The sequence below is a fragment of the Sciurus carolinensis genome, chromosome 14 (assembly GCF_902686445.1).
Source record: "Sciurus carolinensis chromosome 14, mSciCar1.2, whole genome shotgun sequence".
Lineage (NCBI taxonomy): Eukaryota > Metazoa > Chordata > Mammalia > Rodentia > Sciuridae > Sciurus > Sciurus carolinensis.
The window spans coordinates 21,089,259-21,111,607 of NC_062226.1; the positions used below are offsets into that span (position 1 = coordinate 21,089,259).

The following is a 22,349-nucleotide window of genomic DNA, read 5'->3' on the forward strand; positions in this document are numbered from 1 at the left end:
AAAAATAATAATACTGCAACCAATATCCTTGTACACAGATCATTTAACACACGTCCATTATCTGTGTACCCACCCCACCTAGATTTTGTAATAATACACTGAAATTACCTCAATAAGCAAATCAGAAAAGGACCTTACCTTTAAGGAGTTTATAGCATAATACAGAAGACAGGCAATAAATAAAATATGTCTGGTGGTATAAGTATTGGAAGACAAAGCAAAGTAGGGTAAAGAAGGAGATAACTGGGCAAGGAGGCAGAGGCACTATTACAGGAGTCCCCCTTATCAACAGGGTATACATCCCAAGATCCCCCTAGTAGATGCCTGAAACCATGGATAGTACCTACCTCTATATATTCCATGTTTTTTTCTATACATACATGACTATGACAAAGCCTAATTTATAAATTAAGCACAGCAAGAAATTAGCAATAATAACTATTACAGAAATAAAACAATTGTAACAATATGCTGTAATAAAATTGCCAGCATCACTACTCTTGAATTTTGGGATCATTCTTAAGTAAAATAAGGGTTACTTGAAATCAAGTACTATGGTACCCCAACTGTCCATCTGAGAACCTAGAGGCTACTAAATAACTAATGAGAAGAGAGCATAAACAAGATAGATACACTGGACAAGGAATGATTCATGCCCGGGGTGGGAGAGAGCAGGAAGGTATGATATTTCATCATGCTACTCAGAATTGTATACATTTTAAAATTTATGAATTGTGTATTTCTGGAATTTTCCATTTAATATTTTTGGACCATGATTGACCGCGTGTAACTGAAACCTCAGAAAGCAAAACCACGGATAAGGGTAAATTACTACTGTCTATAAAACCATGATAACATCTTAAGGCTCAAATGAAATAAATGAATAAACCCTGATGCTATCTGGGGACAGAACATTTTAGGCAGAAGGAATGGCAAATGCGAAAGGCCTGAGGCAAGGGAGTAAATAGTGGGTGAAGGACAGGGAAGCAGCCAGGGGTACCTTGGAGGCTGAGGAAAATTGGAAGGGTACTGAGAACCGAAAAGTCTTGGGTTGTAAGCAAGCAAAGACATGATAGGTCTTGTGTTTTGGTTTTTAAAGACTATCTTTGGTTGCTGTGTTGATAACTGACTGAAGGTGGAGAAGGTGGAAGCAGAAGACTAACCAGCTGGCTACTAAGATAATATTAGTAATCCAGGCAAGAGATGAGGATGACTGGGGTCAGGGTGGCGGCATGGAGACAGTTAGAAGTGAACAGATTCTGGTTATGGTTCAAATGGACTTGTTGATAGAGAAAGAAAAGCTAAGGATAATTCCAAGGTTATCTAAGGTCTTTAGTTTTTTTTGGCCTAAGAAACTAGAATCATGAAGGTGCCAATTTGAGACAGGAAAAACTAGAAGTGGTTTCCCTATTTCCAAGAAGGAATTAAGGGCAGTCTAGACAGGCTAGCCTGAGATGCCTGTTAGAGATGCAGGTCTAGAGGTCAAGGCAGCAGTGGGAGATAGGAATCTGGAATTCGAAAAGAGGGTTTTTCCCGGGAATCACCACGACACAACTGGTATTTACAGATGTGAAGATGGACGAGATTTTCTTATGGACACCATGCAGATGAAGAGGCCACATCAGAATGAAGTACTGGAGCATTCTAATATTTAGAGGTAGGGAAATGAGGAGGAACCAGCAAAGAAGTCTGAGAAGGAACAGCCAGTAAGGTGTAAAGGGAATCAGGATGACCACATAGGAAACAGCAGCACCTACGAGAGAGGAGTCCCTTGACACCACATTCCCGGAAGTGGAACACCAATGGTGTGCAGATCAACAGCCTTCCTCTCAGGAAAGGAGTATGCCAAGGGCCTGCCCCACAGCAGGTGCTAAGTAAACAGGTACTAAGTAAAGGGAGAATGAGAAGACCAGTGGCCTCAACATGGAGGAGGTTAGGGATACTGACTGGAGATAGAAAGGAGAGTCCTTCCCTTCATATGCCAGTTTATCTGTAGGACAGACACAGACAGAAAAGGAATCATTAAATCAAAAAAAAATGTGTATTGGTAATTTTGACAGATGTTGACAAATTGCCTCCATCCATCAATCACATAGAAGACTACACTCACTAGGGAGGATGAATGGGGAAAGCTGGAGGCGCGCTTTCCCGAAGGCAAATTCCCTCTGGGTAAACTACAGAATGTTCCGAAGGTAACTGATCTCAATTTTGGTTGCCCACTAGAATAATCTGAAAAAACTTTAAAAAAAAAAAAATGCTATTAGATCCAAAGTTCTAGCTCTGGAGTGTGGGCATCAGTATTGTCTAAAAGATCCGAAGATGATCTGAATGTGTAGTCAAGACTGCTAATTTTATTCTAAGACAGGGCTTCCCGATTTTTAACATGCATACAAATCACTTAGGGATCGTGTTAAAATGCAGATTCTGACTCTGTAGGTCTGGAATTAGGCCTGAGATTCTGCATTTCCAACAACCTCCCAGTTGAGACCACCTACTTCCATGGACTACACTTAAGCAGCAAAGTTCCAAAGCAACACTATGACTTTGCCTTAGCTGCAGTTTCAGTTACCTGCTGCTAACAGCAGTCCTAAGGTATTACAGTACAAAAACATTTGGGGATTTGTGGTCCTCTTGCCTTCGCCTCCCAAGCAGCTGGGATTACAAGCAAGTGCCACCACACCCAAAGAGAGAGACCATATTCATATGTCTTATTATAGTATATTGCTGTAATTGTTCTATTTTAATATTAGTTATTGTTGTTACTTACTTACTATGCCTCATTTAAAAATTAAACTTTATCATAGGCACACATATAGAGGGGAAAAAAGCCTAATATAAATAGGGTTCAGTCTTATGGATGGTTTCAGGCACCCCTTGAGGGTCTTGGGTGAGAGGGCAGCACTGTCCTAGAAGACAGGTGGCAAGAGAGAGGAACAGGCTTAGCGAAACTGAGCTAGAAGAACTCACAGGACATGCCAGACAGCTCAGGAGGAAAATAATTTGACAGGGACATAATTTCCTAGGAGAGGACTAGAGAGGTAGATAGGTCCCTGCTCACAAAAGGCTGGGCTAGGAACTAGGCCTGTCACCAAGTAAATGATGGAGAGCCACTGCAGGTCTCTGCTTATGGGAACCTGAGGAAGGTGGACCCTGGCTACGGGAGAGAGGGGCCTGGCGGCACACAACAGGTAGACCAGACAGACAACAGGCTTGATGGGGACACTGACAGTCACAACAGAAATGAAGAAACATGAGAGAATAGGGGTACTTGTGCAGGAAAGGGATTCTCAGGAAGAGACGTGTGGTTTTTAAAGACTCACCACAGCGTGACAATAAGGTGCTAACAACAAGAATCACAGGAAAGTCTGAAAGATGAGTCAGGAGTCAGAAATGAAGTTGTCAGAATCCTAAGCCCAACTAAAGGCCATCCAGGTAGGGTCTGTGAGAAAGGAGCAAAGAACAGGAACCACAGGTGGGCAGGTGCACAGAGCTGATGAGGAAAAAAAGAGAGTACAGGGATGAGAAGCAGACCAGGGAGGACCAAGTAAAAAGACAGCCAGCTCATCCTGAGAACACGCATGAGATTCCTGCTGTGTACCAGACACTACATACCAGAAAGCAGTGTGACCACAAGTGATCCTGAGAAAGGACCAAGAAAAAAACAATGGAGAGGGTTGGTTCATGAAGTCAATCAAGAAAAGCACTGTTGGGGCTGGGGAGATAGCTCAGTTGGTAGAGTGCTTGCCTTGCAAGCACAAGGCCCTGAGTTAAAACCCCAGCACCAAGAGGAGGGGGAAAGGAGAGAGAGAGAGAGAGAGAGAGATCCCCAAATCCAGCTCTGCCATAAGCTATTGGGATGACTCTGGTCTGCCAATCACTTCTCTGTAGGGTTTCCTCCACTGGGGGGAAAAGAAAAAAAGAGGGCCTTGAGTAGATGATCTCTGTGGCCTCTGCAGTTCTGATGGCCTGGGTTCCACAGCAAAATAACAGGTGCTGGATCTCTTAAACCGTGAGTGATGGGGCAGGACCTGGACCATGCAAGCGTGATGTTAAGGCAAGAGGAGACAGATGGCGAGGCAGATGGAGGCAGTGCACGGAGACTACTCATCCAAGGAGCATGGCGATGACGGGAGAGTGAGTAGTAGCCTTAGAAAACTCTCACAAGGTAGGCAGGTACAGTGTGGAAAGAGAGCTGAAGGGGAAAAAGCAGAAACTGAGATGAGGGAAGAGACACAGGCTAACAAACAGCAGAGGTTAGCCTGAAGACTGAGCTCTAGACAAGAAATATGACTCAGGAGGCTGAGGCAGGAGGGTCACAAGTCCAGCCTGGTCTCAAGGCCAGCCTGGGTAATTTAATAAGACACTGTCTCAAAATAAAATTTACAAAAAGGACTGGGGATATAGCTCAGTGGTAGAGCACTTGCCTAGCATGTATGAGGTCCTGGGTTCAATCCCAAGAACTGAAATAAAAAAATTTTAAAAAGGCCATGTACTGCGACAGCGTCAATGTTGTATAATAATGGTGGTAAAGAGAACGGGCCCTGAAGCTGGATAGACTCAAGTTCAAATCGCTCTCTTTTAGCTCTGTTAACTGTGGACTTAGTTACTTCACCTCTCAAAGTCTTTTTTCCCACCTGTCGAAGGGAAATGAGAGAGTAGCTACATCATCCTGAAATAATGCAGGAAAGCTCCCACCCAAAGCCAGGGCTCCATAAATGTTGGCACTAATTATAAAACCCACAGTGCTATTACCTCCAGGAGAAGGTGAGGATAACTCAGGAAGCATGAGTTGGATGTCCTTGATTCAAAAGAGGCAAGAACAAAGGGATAAGAGAGGGAAATGAAAAGCAGCCCAAGCATATATTAAATACAAAAGGCTGGGGCTGGGGAGATAGCTCAGTCGGTAGAGTGCTTTCCTTGTAAGCACAAGGCCCTGGGTTCGATCCCCAGCACCAAAAAAATAAATAAATAAATAAATACAAAAGGCTAGGCCTTGGGGAAATCATGTTAAGTTTTTCTACAAACAGGAAATGCCGTAAGGAAGGATGATGGAAGGGAGGGGATGGAGTAGTCAAGGCCGGCACCACAGTCAACCAAGACTGAAGATGCAAACCCAGGGGACCCAACTCATTCCCAAACACCTTCAGAGAAGGGGGAGAGGACAGACCTAGAACACCAGCATGATTAAGTGGTGATCTTAAAGGACCTGGAAACCAGTACCTCCAAGGATACAGTGGAGGCCAGCTTTGTATGCATACAATCTTCTGTAGCTGGGCAGACCCAGTACTCAAAAGGATCCCACACAGGATTTAAGGCTTTGCTGTCACCATCTTGAAACTCTTAACACTTTTTCAAAAGGGCCCATGCATTTTAATTTTGCAATGGGTCCCCACAAACCATGCAGTTAATCTTGAACACAGTGATGAAGAACATTAACTAGATTAATATATACATAAGAAAAGGCTAAGGGCTAAAAAGAAAGAATTTCTCATAATTATTAGGCCAAAAAGTAATTGTCCAAATTCTCACTGAAACCCCCAAACTGACCATAAATTTAAAAGACAAAATGCAGTTGTTGTCTGAAATAGGTAACCGAAGGCCTCCTTCACCCTAGAATTTCTTTAATTAAAAAAAAAAAAAATCACTCACCCCCCTTTGTGGCATTCTGTAGATGTCCCCTACATCATATTAAATGGCAGTTTTCACTTGTACTTCCTGCCTGGACCTTGAGTGCCTACAAGGTAAGGCCATGGTTATGCACGTACATATCCCCAGTCACGGCCCACGGAAATCTCTGAGGAATGAATGAAAGTTCAAGTGCCCTTCATAATTGCTGATGAAAGGCATGAAATAACAAGATCTGCTTGAAAAGGTGCTTTAGAGAAGTTGCTATATTGCTTTTTCCTGGCATATAGGCTGATGGCAGCAGATGACAAAACCAGCCCCTCGGAACATACCTCTGTTCTAACTGCACAGTCCTGCAGGTGTAAGCTTCTATCTCTGCAATGAAACAGCTACTCCACAATCACTTTTATTTTAATTACGGCAAGATATTGTTTACACCTGGAATATCTGAGAACTAACCTGTGCCAGACTAATGACATTATCAGAATTGAGATATTTAATTCACAAGGAACATAATGCTTACAAGGTAAAAGAAGGTACTCAAACTCTGGTAGAATAAATTAATCCAGCAATTCCAGTATTATAATAAGGTGGGTAGATATGTGCATATACACACACACATATTTATATATAAGCATATAAAATTAAGAAATGAATAAGCTGTAAGAAAAATATGGAAAAATGTTCAACATCAACTGGCAATTAGGGAAATTTAAGTCAAAACTACACTGAGATTTCATCTCACACCAGTCAGAATGCCAGTCATCAAGAATACAAAAAACAGAGTCAGGCGCCAGGGCAAAAGCCTGTAATCCCAGCAGATCAAGAGGCTGAGGCAGGAAGATCCCAAATTCAAAACCAGCCTCAGCAAATTAGCGAAGCCCTAAGCAACTTAGCAAGACCCTGACTCAAAATAAAACACTAAAAGGGCTGGGCGTGGCTCAGTGGTTGAGTGCCCCTGGGTTCAATCCCTGGTACCATAAAGAGTACTAATAATAATGCAAATAATAAATATTTGAGAGTATGTAGAAAAAAAGAAATACACAGTTGGTAGACTATAAATCAGTACAACCACTATGGAAATCAGTATGGAGGTTCCTCAAAAGACTAGGCATGGAATCACCACATGACCCAGCTATCCCACTTCTCAGTATTTATCCCGCTTAAAGTCATCATACCACAGTGATGCAAGCAAATCCATGTTTATAGCAGCACAATTCACAAAAGTCAAACTGTGGAACCAGTCTCGACGTCCATCAACAGACGAATGGATAAAGAAAATGTATGTACACACAATAGAGTTTTATTTGGACATAAAGAAAAATGAAATTATGTCATTTGCAGGAAAGCAGATAAAACTAGAAACCATCATGTAAAGCAAAATAAGCAAAACTCAGAAGGTCAAGGGTCATATGCTTTTTCTCATATGTGGAAGCTAGAGGGAAAAAAGGTGGGGAAGATCTCAAGAAAATCAAAGGGAGATCAGCAGAGGAAAGGAATGAGGGATGGGGGGGTGCTGGGGAATGATACTAGCCAAATTACATTGTTGTATTGGGATATGTAATAAATCCCATCATTCTGTAAATTATAATGCACCAATAAAAATGTGGGGAAAAAAGAAAGAAATGAATGAAATTAATTTCCTTGTATGGGGAAAAAGAATCTTTTCAACAAGTGTTGAGAAAACTCAATATTTACATGTAAAAGAATGAAGTTGTATCCTTATCTTACATCAGACACAAAAACATTAACTCAAAATGCATAAAAGACCTAAACACAGGACTCAAACTATGAAGTCCTAGAAGAAAACAGGAGAAGGGCTTCATGGCATTGGACCTGGCAATGATTTACTAGGCATGACACCAAAAGGAAAAAAAAAAAAAAAAAAAAAAAAAAAAAAAAAAAACCATAAAAGTTTTTGTGCAAAGAACACAATCAACAGAATAAAAAGGTAAACTGCAGAATGGGACACCATATTTGCAAACCACATGTCTAATAAGGGATTAATATCTAGAATATACATACTCCCATAACTCAACAACAAAAATATCAAATAACCTAATTTTAAAATGGACAAAGGACTTGAACAGATACATTTCCAAAAAAGAGATACAATGTCCAAGAGGCATATGAAAAGATACAAAACAGCCTGGCACAGTGGCATACACCTACAATCCCAGCTACTCCCCAGGCTGAGGCAGGAGGATGGTGGCCAGCCTAGACAACATAGCAAGACCGTGACTCAAAAAAGAAAAGAGCAGGGGATATAGCTCAGTTGGTAGAGTGCTTGCCTTGCAAGCACAAGGCCCTGGGTTCAATCCCCAGCACCGCAAAAAAAAAAAAAAAAAGAAAGAAAGAAAGAAAAGAGAGCAAACATCATCTGATAAATGCAAATCAAACCCACAAGAAGATATAACCTCACACTCACTATGATGACAACCATTAAACAAACATAAACAAGTCAGGCATGGTGGCACACACCTATAATCCCAGCACCTCAGGAGGCTGAGACAGGAGGATTAGGAGTTCAAAGTCAGCCTCAGCAACTCAGCGAGGCCCTGTTTCTAAATAAAATACAAAAAAGGATTGGGGATGTGACTTAGTGGTTAAGTGTCCCTGGTTTTAATCCCTGGTACCAAAAAAAAAAAAAAAGAAAAGAATAAGCCTTGACAAGGATGTGAAGAAATCGAAACCCTTGTACATTGTTGATGGGATTGTAAGATAGTACTAGTACTTTGGAAAACAAAATGAAGGTTTCTTGAAAATCAAAAATAGAATCACCATATGATTCACTAATCCTAAAGATTTAAAAACAGGGTCTCAAAGAGACATCTGCACAGTCATGCTCATTGTAGCATTTTTTACAACAGCCAAGAGGCAAAAGCAACATAGTGTCCACTGGATGAATGGAAAACATGTGGCATATATACACATGGAATATTATTCATCCTTCACAAAAAAGAAAATCCTAAGGCAAGGACAGATAGGAGAGTTGTCAGGTAACAGGTATACAGTTTCAGTTTTGCAAGGTGAAAAAGTTCTAGAAAACTACTGCTCAACAATGTGAATACACTTAACACTACTACTGAACTGCACACTTAGGAATGGGTAAGCTGGTGCTGGGGTTGTGGTTCTGTGGTAGAGCTCTTACCTAGGATGTGTGAGGCACTGGGTTCGATCCTCAACACCACATAAAAATAAATAAATACATAAAATAAAGGTATTTAAAAAAATGGTTAAGCTGATTAAAAAAAGGACACTGTACAGTCATTTAAAATAAATGGTTAAAATTGCCATTAATTTCAAATGTCAAAATTATTATATAAAATTATATAGAATACAGTTAGTATCTTTTCCCAAAAAAAGTACATATACGCCTAATGTCCATCAACTGATATATGGATAAACAAAATATGGTTCATCCATAAAATGGAACAGTACTCATAAAAAGAATAGTAATGCTGGTGGGTAGGGAGAAAGGGGAGAGAGGTCAAAGGGTAGAAACTTTCTGTTATATGATAAATTCTGGAGACTTAATATACAACATGGTGACTGCAATTAATAATAATCTATTTTATATTTGCTAAGGGAGATCTCAAGTGTTCTCATCAACGTAATTATATGAGGTGATGGACATGCTTAATTATGATAATCACTTCATAACAAAAATATCTTAAAACACTGCACTGTACATCTTAAATATATACATTTTTTATCAATTGTGGTTCAATAAAGCTGAGAGAAAACAGAATTGAGTACTGATATATACTACAACATGGATGAACCTTTAAACCATTAGCCAGAGCAAAAGAAGCTAGACCCAGAGACCACCTATTGCTATGATTCTATTTATACAAAATGTCCAATATAGGCAAATCCAGAGAGAAAGCAAGCCAATTGGTAGTTGTCAGGGGTTGGGAGTAAGGGAAACAGTGTCTGCTAACAGATACAGGGTGTCTCATGAATATACTAAAAGCCACTAAGTTGTATGCTTTAAAAAGGTGAATTTTTGTGTGTGTGTGTGTGGTTGGGCATTGTGGTGGGGGTCTGTAGTTCCAACTACTCAGGATCACTTGAGCCCAAGAATCCAAGGTTAGCCTGGCCACCATGAGACTCCATTGCAAAAAAAAAAAAAAAAAAGTGTTACGGCATGTAAATTATATTTCTTTTTTTAAAAAAGAAACATATATGTCTTAGAAAACATAGTTTTATTTTTGATCCACTTCTCAAATTCCTGTTTTAGTCTTGCCATCATCATTTAGCCAGTCACCAATGCCAGTGTCCAGAGTCTCCCCTGTACAGATCTTTTGCTATTTGTCCAGCACGCCTCATGGCTGCCTTTGGGACCCTGTAGCAGGAATAGGGCTGCCATTCATCTTTAGACTCCTCCCTCAGCCACAGTTGATTGGCCCAGGTTGAATTCCTGAGTCAAGTTGAACCAATCACATTACCCAACTCTCAAGGTCCAAATGATTGGTCTGAGGATGGGCATTTCCAAGTCCAAGACCCTGGGAAGAGAGCAGCTTATGCTCTCTCTGGAGGCAGAGCTGTATAATGTGAGGAATGTAAGATGCCTGCCAGTTTCCGTTTCCTGACATGGACCAAACTGGTCTGAGACAATACAACGGATCCTGGGTGGCATTCAGAAGTTCCACTCATTCCTATGGTTAAATGATCCTGTCAGTAGGTTCAGCTTTTTGTTCAAGTTAATGCAAGTTGGTTATCTATCTTGTACAAACAAAACTGACCAATACACTCCCCAGGCTAGGCCCTCCCACAACCTCCTGGTGCAACAGCCTCCTCCCTGGACTCCCAACCTCCTGGCTCTATACACCCAATCCATGCTAGGGACTTGATCACAGTAACCTCTCCTAAAACCACAAACAGGGCCTGCTCTTGCCCTGCATGACACCTGGCCATTCTCCCAATTGCTCAAGCTAAAGCCTCCCCTGATGGCCACTACAGAGCACAATCTGCCCATTTTCTATCTCTCCAGGCATCACTTTCTGACCCCCCCCCCACCCCGGCACACCACATGCATCACTGGACACTATTAAGTGTTGACCCATTCTGAGTTTTGAGGGGTTCTGGGGGCCTTGGATGCTATACCTGTCTCTTTCCATTTGTAAACTATCTACTTTATTCTCCAGCGTAAACATTATCTTCTTTGAAAAAGCTACTACCTTCCTCAGCAAGGTCACCCTTGCTTTATTCCCTGTACATCACTTTCGTAATTACTGTAACAGATGCTGTTCGGGCCCCACCTGAATAGCCCCTTGTCTCGACGACGTCAGCACCCACTGACCTGACTCCCAAGCTCCAGCACATGCATTTCTCAGCCTAACTGCTTCCCCTGGCTACTGAACCTGCTTTGCCCACCACTGGGCAGGTTGGAAAGTGCTTGGGAATTAATACCCAAATAGCCCACCCAAGCAGCCTTCAACCAATGGCCATTGAGAGTTTTGGTGGGAAGACCCCTAGCTCCCTGACCCCGGAGAGGCTCCCTGCTGATTAATGACCAGGCCATGCTCAGTGGAGACTGGCTTGGTTACATACCCTTTGGTGATTTACATCCCCTCCCTGTGTCACTTCCCTGCTCTTCTAATGCTGTTTCTTTTGCCCCTCAAATAAATGGTCAGCAATTGCATCGGTTCTCAGGGTCTACTTCTACAAAAACACCACCATCTAGCACTGGCAACAACACCTAGGCTGAGTGCTTCTTATCCAAGATGCTCGGGACCAAAAGCTTCAGATTTTGGAATATTTACATATAGCATACTTACTGAACATCCCCAATCCAAAAATCCAAAACCTGAAATGCTCCGAAATCTGAAATTGCTAAAGTTTCAGACTTCGGAACATTTTAGTTTTTGGAGCATTGTGGATTTCAGATTTTTGGATTAGGGATGCTCAACCTGTAGTGAAAACACCATTAAAAACACTCATTTAAGTTTCAAAATATCCCTTTAAGACATTCCAAAATTCAGCTGGGGAAATGAAAGCACTAAAAGGTCAAGATGGGCTGGGGTTGTGGCTCAGTGGTAGAGCACTTGCCTAGCATGTATGAGGCCCTGGATTTGATCTCAGCACCACATAAAAATAAAGGTATTGTGTCCACCTGCAACGAAAACATTAAAAAATAAATAAGTAGAGTCAAAGGTCATAGAGTTAGTAAATATGTTCATGTGTCTCTCTCTTCTTCACTGGACCATGAACCTCTCAAGGGAAAGACTTTTTTAAATCTTTCTCTATACCCTCAGCCAGGCATGTAGCTGATGCTCAAGAGACTGGGATTTTGAAAAGTACCTGCACTCTGCCAACCAAGCATGCAGCGTGCTCTCCCGACCTCTGTGCTTTTCTCTAACAGGAACCCTGAAACACCTTTCCCCAATATTCCTCTCACTTGCACTCAAAAATCCACACATTGGGGGCTGGGGAGATAGCTCAGTTGGTAGAGTGCTTGCCTTGCAAGCACAAGGCCCTGGGTTCGATCCCCAGCACCCAAAAAAAAAAAAAAAATCCACACATTGGCATTAATTCCTGACCCCTGCTGTTGTGGCCAAAATGAAGAATTCTGGGCAAGGCAGGCCTGAGACACCATATGATCCCTCTAATGTCTAATAAACAAGCCAACTGCTCACACATGAATCTGGCCCTGGCCATGCTGATGTTTATACTCCCTTTGCCTCCACCGCCGAAGCTCAGTCCTCGAACTGCTATCACACCCTACCTTCCCTTGCACCGTCAGCATCCACCCTGCCTAAACTCTGGCCTCAACTTCGTCCTCCACTCCCATCTCTGATTGGATCTATGGGGATTACATGCCTCTTTAGTAAAGAGCTTCCCTGAGACAGGATTTGTTGGACCAGGCTTCCAGCGGGCTTCAGACAACCTCAGTCCTGAGCTCCTGGCTTTGTCAGACCACACGATGGGCATCCGTGCACATCACTTGCACCCTTGTTCCCAATCTGTGTATCAGTCCCCTGGACAAGGAACCAGTTGTGCCCAGGACACCAAAACTAGTCATCTTTACATTTCCTAATCTTCCTTCTCCCAAGCAACAACTCCAGCCTCAGCCAGACCAACCCCTTCCCACCGCACCTCTTCACTGCCGGTCTCTCCCATCCTAAGCACTGATCACACGTTTCCCTGCTCAAAGACCCTCCCAGGCTGGCTACCGCCTAGAAAAAACGCTCACCTCCGCATCACAGCACTCAGAGCAGCCTGCAGTCCCCTCCTGACCTGTCTACCCAGGTGCTCCCTCACCAGTCCCCGCCTCAGACCACTCTCCACACTTGGCCCAACCCAACCCTCCTCCTGCCAGCACCGTCGTCTCCACCTTGGAAGCTCTGCTCAAGCTACTCCCTTGGCGTGGGGCTCACCCCACCTCACATCTGAACGCCTCCTCAAGCCGCACCGACCTGGCGAAGACCCCTCTGCCACCTGAACTCATTTGAAGACAGATACCTCAATAACAGGGTTGCTCAACAGGAACTAAACACCTCCTCCTCAACATTCCCAAAGACTAAATTTTCACTTCGTATTTCAAGGTCAACGTACTGGTCAAACTTATTACTTAAGTAATAAACCAAATTTAAACTAGTGTCAACAAAAGGGAACTGACTACCTCCTATGACCAGGAAGCCAGGCTTGCCTCAGGCACGGCTGACCCAGAATCCACATGCTCTCGCCCCTCTTCCTCTCCTGGTTCCACTTCCCCCTCTGGCTTCATCCTCAGAAGGCACGTTCCCCACCGCAGGAAACAGCTGCTCACGATCTCAGGGAAAGAGCCCTTTCCCCCAGAGCCCATCTAACTAATCCCAGGAAGAGTGATGGGCTCCCCTAGGGGCACAGGTCCACGAAGGACTACAGTGTGATCTAAAAGATCTGAAAGACCAGACAGCAGGACAAGAAGGGCCAGGCATCCTACCCACTGCCCAGCTCCTTCTCTCTTCTCCAGTGAGTGTGCATGGCCAGGCGGCATCCCCTCCAGGACCCCCTTCCTCTGTGGTTCCCGCTCTTGCAGGAGCCCCGCCTCCAGGCTAACCCCCACATTAGTCCTGGTTTCTGCTAACTCCACCTTCTTCACGGTTTCTCAGGTCCTGAGGATGACCGTGGCTTCCTGTCATTGCTGCTCTCTGGGTTCCTCGCCTGCCCCTGGCATCTTAGGTTTTCCATCACCTAGGTAATTAATTCCCTGCACTATATTCTCTCAGTGCAAAGTACCTCCAGCATTTTTTATTCCCTGATAGGACCATGACTGACATGGAAATTGACAAATAGACAAAAAATGTCAAAAGAAAATCTGGAATACAATATCAGGGAATAATAACCATCATCTTACATTGATTAAAGCTTCATTATGTACCAAGCACTACTGTCTGAACTCACTAATCTTCCGATCAGTCCAGTGATAGAGTACTTCTGTGACCCTCTTTTTACAGATGAGGAAATTAAGGTTCAGAGAGGTTAAGCAATTTGCAGTTGCCCAGTTCATAAGTGGTGGAGCTGAGATTCAAATTCAGACGACCCGGCTCCAAAGTACATACTCTAAAACAGGAAGTCAAGGGTGGCAAGTATTTTAACAGGATCAAGTGCTACCTTCCAAGAAGCCAGGTGAGATAAGAACTGGGCAGCACCTATTGAATTTGGCATAAGAGTCAGGGAGGTCCCTGAAGAGCAAAATTGAAAACCAGAGGGCAGGAGGCTGAGCAGTAAGTCAAAGGTTAGCAAGTAGAAATGAAAACAGCAAATCTTCCTTTCAAAGAGTATGAAGAGAAATCACAAAATTGGGAATGAGATGTAGGGCAAAAGAGCTACACAGTACTTCTGTTCACACTCACTTTGAGGATGTTTAATAATGGACAGGAATGAGCCAGTTGAGAGGGCATTATGTCAGCTTTGAGTTACTACAGTGAAATGCCTGAGGCAATTCATTTTATAAAGAGAAAAGATTTAGGCTAGGGTGTAGTTCAGTGGTAGAACATATACTTAGCCCATATAATACCCAGCATCACAAAAAAAGGAGAAAAGGTTTATTTAGCTCAGGACTTGCATGTTCAAGGGCACGGCACCTGCACCAGCTCTGTTCTGGTGAGGAACTCACAGTGAGGTGGTAGTAGAAGTACGAGTAAGAGTGAGAAGTCACATCTTGAGTCAGGAAGCAGAAAGAAACACTGGGGCCCACAACCTCTTCTTGGGTCATGCCCCCAAAGACATAAGGATCTCCCACTCAGTCACCTCTAAAAGGTTCTCCCATTACCAACACCAGGAGACCAAGTTCCCAACACATGAACCTTTGGGGGAGGACACAGAAGCCATATTATATTCTTTTTATTATTATTCACTTGTTTACATGCGGTGCTGAGGATGGATCCCAGTGCCTCACACTTGCCAGGCAAGCACTCTACCACTGAGCCACGACCCCAGTCCCAGAAACCATATTCTAACAATAACAGAGGAAATCTGCCCACTCAGGTGTTAAGGGTAGGGTCTCCAAGTGGCTAGAAAGGGTGGGCTACACCGAGGATCAGCCTTAACATCTCTTCTATCGGAACGGGGGAAAGAAAGAAAAGACAGTTAAGAATTCAGGTTATCTTGTAATCTACTGAATAGAAGTTCTTTTCTGGAGGCCTCTTCTCTAAGGCGGAAGGTGAGGCCTTGGCAGAAGGGGAGGGTAGAGCAGAAGGCGGAAGGTGTGAGGAGCAGAGGAAAGCCTGGGCTGGCCATGTGCACACGGGCCTCCCGTGGAAAGAAAGGCAGGCGCAGCATCAGCGCCGCCCCTGTGGCTGGAACCTGTGAACTGACCCTGGAAGCAATGCTCAAGGTGAAAGACAGGAAAAAATGGAATGCTCCAGGTGGGGTATAAAAGGAGGAGGGTAAGGGAACCAATTAAGGAGTAGTGACTGGGGCTGGGGTGTGGCTCAGTGGTGGAACGCTTGACTAGCATGTGTGAAGCACTGGGCTTCATTCTCAGCACCACGTATAAATAAATGACTAAAATAAAGGTCCATCAAGAACCAAAAAAAAAAAAATTAGGAAAAAAAAAATAATGGCAGGAATAACTGATGAGATGGTCACAGAATCTAAAGGAGGTGACGGAAAACAAGAGGTCAGGATAGGTGTAGTCAGTTAGTACTGTTTCAGAGGCCAGAAAGAGGATGGTAAGGCAAGATGTTATCTGTGATGGTACATTAAGTAGGAATAAAGACTGGTATAGTCATAATGGAAAACAGTATGGAGGTTTCTAAGGAAATTCAAAATAGAATTACCATATGACCCAGCAATCCCTCTTCCGGGTATATACTATACCCAAACAAATGAAACCACCACTTTATAAAGACATCCACACTGGGGCTGGGGATATAGCTCAGTGGTGGAGTGCCTGCCCAGCATGCACAAGGCCCTGGGTTCCATCCCCACCACCAAAAAAAAAAAAGATATCTACACTCCCACATCCATTGCAGCATTACTCACAATAATCAAGATATTAAAAAAAAAACTAAGTATCCCCTGACAGATGAACAAAGAAACTGCAGTATCTATACACAATGGAATATTATCCAGTCATAAAAAAGAACAACACCTCACCACTTGCCATGATGTGGATGAATCTGGAGGACATTAGGCTAAGTGAAGCCAGCCAGAAATAGAAAGCAAATGTTGCATGATTTCACTTATGTGTGGAATCTAAGAAACAATGATCAAATATACAGAAATAGAAGGCAAAACAATGGTTCCCAGAGGTGGGGAGGAAACAGGAAGATGGAGGTCAGAGGACACAAAGTAGCAGATACCAGGGATGAACACACGTAGAAATCTAATGCTCACTGTATGGATTTCAGGTAAAAAAAAATTATACTGTATCTGGAATTCATGCTAAATGAGTAGGTTTAGCTGCTCTTGCCCCTCCACACACACCCACATACACAAATAAGTAACTATGTGAAATAAGATATGCTAATTTGCTTCAATACTGTAGCCTTTTTACTATCTATATGTATCCCATAACATCACTTTATATGCCTAAAATACACACAATAAATTTTTAAATATATCTAATGGCATTATTTCAGAGCTGGACCAGTTCTAGATATTATAATATAAATTTATATTATATTATAATATAATAAATCAAATATATAAATTAAATTATAATATAATAAAAGTTATATTATATTATATTATATTATATTATATTATATTATATTATATTATATTATAAACAAGGGTGTGGCCAGAGAGAGGGCAGATGAACTACAAAATGGTGAAGGTGATTGGAGATAAACACAGTAAGAAACTGATAGTTTTGGAGACTTGGACAGATCAGTCCTGTAAATGGTGAAGTCCTCTAAGATGAGGACATGATTTGAAGAGACAACAAGTTGGGGTCTAAAGATTTTAATGAATGAGAGTGAACAGTAATGAAGTGAGAAAAATGACAGGTAATGGGCTAGGGATGTAGCTCAGTAGTAAAGCACTTGCCTGGCACCAACAAGACCCTAGGCTCAATCCCCAGCACAGCGTAAAAATAATAAAAGGAAATTTACAGGGAAGAAAAAGGTAGCAATGAACATTTTTTGTTTCCTGCTTGTCCCACATGCACTCCTCCTCCTCCTAGTAACAGACAGACCCTGATTTTACTTTGGGGTTTTTGTTGTTGTTGCTCTTTGGTGCTGGGGAATCAAACCCAGGACCTCACACATGCTCAGCAAGTACGCTACAGCTGAGCTAGACCCCCACCCTGATTTTACTCTGGAAACCGTCTCCTTCCTTCCTAAGCACAGAGGGGCTTCCAAAATATTTGCAATGGTCTATGTCTTAATATGGATAATCACTTTATTATTTTTCAAACTGTACCAATATATTTTATTCTTTAAAATATCCAGGCACATTTTTAAATGCTTCACTTGTATATTTCACTATTGTAGGGGGAAAAAAATCACTTTCCTCATTCAAAGTTAAAGAACTCAGATCAGGTCTGAGCAATTAGAGTCACAAAGACAGGTTTAGGCACCTGACCCAATTTTAGCCAAGGAGACACTAGCCCAGCGCTTCCCCTGGAACCATCAGGAGAGAGGAGCTCTCTGCGGGAGCCGTGAAGCTTGTCTGTGGAACATATCCCTTCGCTAGCTTGCAGGGAGCTGGGGCGGTGGTTGCCAATACAGGAGAAACCAGTAGACCCCCCCACCTCATCCCCCATCCGTCAGTTTGCTTTTGGTTTCTGACCTTTAAAAGAGTCCTAATTCTGCAACAAGGTATTCCCAATTCCACAGCCGGTGTGCTCCTTTCAGTATGTGAGTCCAGCCACGTCCTCCTGCCCAAGACCCTGTAAAGCCCCTCTCCATCACACTCAAAGTCAAGGCCAAAATTCTCAGGGGGTGCTGCCAAATGCAAATGCAATTTAATCCCTCTATTCCCTTAGCTTGTGACTGGTCATTGCTCACTCTGCCCCAGGCACACTGGCCTCCAGGTCTCCCTGACTCTCCAGGTCTGCAACCTCAGGCCTCTGCTTCCGGCTACCCTCCACCTGACACCTCTCCAGACACCCAACTGCTGATGCCTTCATTTCCTTCAAGTCTGCTCACTCTCAGTTCTCAGTAAGGCCTACCTGAATTCCCCTCCCCACCGCCAGTGGTCCTGAAGACCCCTCCCTGTTCTACTTCTTCTTTCTTCCACTGCATTTACTGCATAATACTGTACACAGTCACTAAAATGTACCCCCATGAGGGCAGGCTTAGGGTGACCTGGCTGGTCTATTCATCTCAAGTTCTTAGAACAGGGTCTAGTTCAGAGGAGGCCCTCACATATTTTCTGAATGAATAAAAAGAATGACATGATCCTCAAAGACCCTAAACTTGGTTTAAAAAAGGCAATGGAGGATGGAGACAAAGGACCCTAATGTTGATCTCCTGCCCCTGATTAAAGTGGAGTATAGAAGGAAAAGACGTCTCCATTTCTAAGACTTCAGGGAAATCTAGCGGACCTAAAGGGGCAGGAAGGTAGGAGGACAAGTTCAGTAAAGAGGGTAGGGATATGGGAAGAGGTGTTAGCCACAGAGCAGGGCTTGAGAGGGGTTAGGTATTCCCTTTGGGAGGCACATATAATCAGAGACTGAGTCAGAGCAGAAACATCTCAGGGCAATTCATAGATGAAAGTTAAAAAGAGGACAAGTAAGTCAAGTGAATTATTTACAATTTTAGTTGGAGAGGAGAGATGTGATGATATAAGGCCCGTGGGTTAGCTGGCATAGAATTAGTCTGAGCAACCCTAGGGCGATATGAAGAACTCCTCCCATCAACCCATGGTTTGAATGATTTGAGAACTTTATGGATGAAGCATCCACCACATTTGGTCTCTGCCCTCCTTGAGCACTGCTGAGGCCATTCAGAGTGTCAGCTGGACCAAGAGGCCAGGCTATCCTATTTCATGGCACCACCCTGTGCCACAGAAGCAAGTTCCCTCTGCATAATAACTATGTACTGAGGGCAGCCTGTCAAACCTTCACTCCTCAACCCCGAATCCTTGTCATCAGAATCCCAATGTCCAAAGAGGCAAGAAAACAGACTTCAAAGACCATAGCACTTGACTTTCCCACCCGCCCTCTGATGACTCCCCAGGCTTCCTAAGCAAGAGAAAGCAGGGCAAAGAGTAGGCTTCCTTCCACTGTTCTGACTCACCTCTGCCACTTGTGAGCTTCTCTCTACAGAAATTTGCAAGAACACATGGGTAGCCAGGACTGAAGGTAAATGTTACTCCCAGTCAGAGAAAGAAATTACAATGCTAAGCCTCTAAGGGAAAGTGGCTTACTATAAAGCAGGCCCTTGAGACTGGTGTCATTTAGATGCTCCCCATAGCTGTTAGAAGACTTATTAAATGTTCCATAATTAATAATAGTGCCTTCAAGATTGTCTCTTTCAAAGACTGATCCTGTGAAGGAAACCATCCGTAATCAGACTTGGGCCTCAATCCTGACCCACCAGCCAGATCTTGATGGTGTAGGGCATTCACCCTTCAAAAACTTACTAATGAAATGATCACACTTCTGAGTCAGGAGTCACCCAAGAGCAGATCATTGAGCAAATATTTTAAATAACCTCCAAGATGGCCCCAGTGATGTCCCCCTCCTGATATTCACTCCCTCTCCCCCAACTGTACCAGTGTTAGTTGATGTGACCCACAGAACACAGTGGAGGCTAGTTATATAAGATTGGCTCACTGGCTCTGGGAGAAACCAGCTGCCATGTCAAATTGCCCTACACAAGTAACTAAAGCCTGCCAAAAGCCACATGAGTGAACTTAGAAGCAGATCCTCCCCCAATGCAGCCTTCAAATCACTGCAGCCTCCTGAAAGACCTAAGTGAGAACCACCCAGGAAAGCTGTTCCCAGATTCCTGACCCACACACACTATTTTCAGGTACTATATTTTGGGACTTGTTACACAGCAATAGATAACTGATTCACTATCCCACACAGAACTGAGAAGGAAATCAGAAGGTTTTCCTTCAGTTTTCCTCAGTTCCTCAGTTCCAATCCTACATAGGTCCATTTAAGATCAATTTATCTGTCCATAAGAAAACAACACAGTATTCATTTAGTCATTCAACAATTAGGTTTTGTTTTGTTTTGTTTTGGCGGGGACACTGGGCCATTCAGACCTGAGCTCATGGGCACTCAACCACTGAACCACATCCCCAGCCCTATTTTTCTATTTTTTTATTTAGAGGCAGGGTCTCACTGAGTTGCTTAACAGCTCACTGTTGCTGAGACTGGTTTTGAACTTGAGATCCTTCTGCCTCAGTCGCCCAAGTCACTGGGATTACCTGGCAATTAGTTTTTGAATGTCAAATATTATTTTTGAATGTCAGATATTTCCAAGCTATTTAAGTGTTCATATACTCTATATATCTTCTATAAAATGAAGAGAAAAAAAACACCAACAGACACAGCCACCCTGAGCTACCCAACCCTCTGGTTTCATTAGCCTAAGTTTTCTTCTTCCTGATACCTTACAAACCTCTGGAACGTACATCAAGTCCCTAACTATTTTGAGTGCTCAGGATCCTTCTAGCTGTAAAGTCACCAAGTTATATTTTCTCATACTCATTTTTACTGTTCCACATGCCCTCCATCTAAGGAGAAAAGAAAGTTATGTCTCCTGATTTCATTAATATTGGGACAAGGAAAAATTCATTTAGTATTTTACTAGGAGGAGAAAATCCTGATCACAAGTGCTGGGAGCAATTCAAATTTCAGCAATTAATGACCAAGAGCCAACGGGGGTACTGACAGAATCACTGCTCAAGTCCTGTTAACAGCTGAAATGGCTTTGGGGACTGGGGAGATCTCTTCTCCCTTCCCCGCAAAGGACTTTGCTGTCTCTCACAGCAGCAGGAGGCTCTAAGAAAATCAGGAGCCTCCCTCTGCACAAAGAAGGTCAAAGGGCGAGCTTTCTTTCCATCAACCACAAAACCAGCCCCTGCCAAACCTAAACCGTGCGGTAGGCCGTCGGAGGTAAATGAAGCCCCAGACAGAAAACCACAGACTCTCCTCCCGCCGCCGGCTAGGGTCTGAGTCAGGTGACTCCTCAGGGCAAACAGCAAACCTAAACAAAGATCACTCCCCACATGACTCGGGGGAAGAAGACAGTTCTCGCCACCAGACCGAGGCTGCCCAGTCCTACCCCGGAAAGCCATTAACTCTCGCTTTTTCTTGCAGTCCCAGAAAACTGGAGGTGCTACAAGTTATTCAGCAGCTCAGCCTCCAGGGATGCACCTGGAGGAACTTGGGACCTTATCCCAGGACACAGGCGCCAAGCACTGCATGAACGCCTCCCGCCCAACACGCAAGCAGGACCCCTCCCCACCAGCTGTCACCCGAGCTCAACCAGTCAGAGCCAGAGAAGCTCCTCTCCTAGCCGCTCTACCCTGCAGCTGCGACCCCACGGGGGCGACAGAGGGTTCAGGGGGCCCGGGCACGCCCGTACCCCGGGAAGGGGCGCCGGGGTGGGCGCAGCCCCTGCCCAGCATGGCTCCGGAATTATCATCCCCGACCCCGGGAGGTGGAACGAGGCTCCCAGTCCTCAGTCCCACGCGTCCTACCTTGTCACCGAAGCTGCGGGCCATCAGCAGGTCCGGGCTGGGCGTGCTGTCGCCGCCCACGGCCTCCTCGCTGCTGGAGCCGGCCAGCGGGTGCGGCATGTCGCGCAGGGAGTAGGGCCCCGAGGACTGCAGGGCCTTGGGGGGCCCGCCCGCCATGGCGCGCACCGCTCGGGACGCGCCGCCGCCGCTTCCTCCCGCTGCCAGCTGCGGTGGTCTCTCCGAGCGCCCCCGGCCGAGACCCCGTTCGGACCGAGGCCCTGCACCGGCCTGCTGGGAGCCGCGGCTCGCGGACTCCTCGCTCTGCCTGCTGGGCTTCTCCGCGCCGCGCCCCAGCTCCGCGCCCAAGCCCGCCGCGGGTCCGCCAGCACCTCGGCCCCGGCGCCCAGCCCGCACCGCCACGCCGCCCACCCGCTCGCGGCCCCGCCCCCGCGGCGCCTCGGCCGCCCCAGAGGGGCGGGAAGAGCGAGGGCGGGGGAGGCCGGAGGGAGGAACGGGGAGGAGGCGGGCAGCTCCGCCCTCGCCCGCGCGCGGCAGGAAGTGCGCCCTCAGCCCTCTGCCCTGTCCTCCGAGTGTCCGACCTCGCCTAGGGGAGGCAGGCCTTGCGGAGGCTGCGCGCAGCTTCC

The 22,349-nt window shown here is 44.6% G+C and overlaps 1 protein-coding gene across 1 annotated transcript in view; it reads right to left on the reverse strand.

The window, feature by feature from the left end:
- Positions 1-22,123, reverse strand: part of Snx30 (sorting nexin family member 30) — a 110,592-nt gene extending 88,469 nt beyond the window's left edge. The window contains exon 1 of the mRNA XM_047524041.1: positions 21,727-22,123. Within this exon, the coding sequence (XP_047379997.1) occupies positions 21,727-21,882 (156 nt within the window). The 5' untranslated portion in view covers positions 21,883-22,123. The remainder of the gene's footprint in view (positions 1-21,726) is intronic.
- Positions 22,124-22,349: the final 226 nt, after the last annotated feature.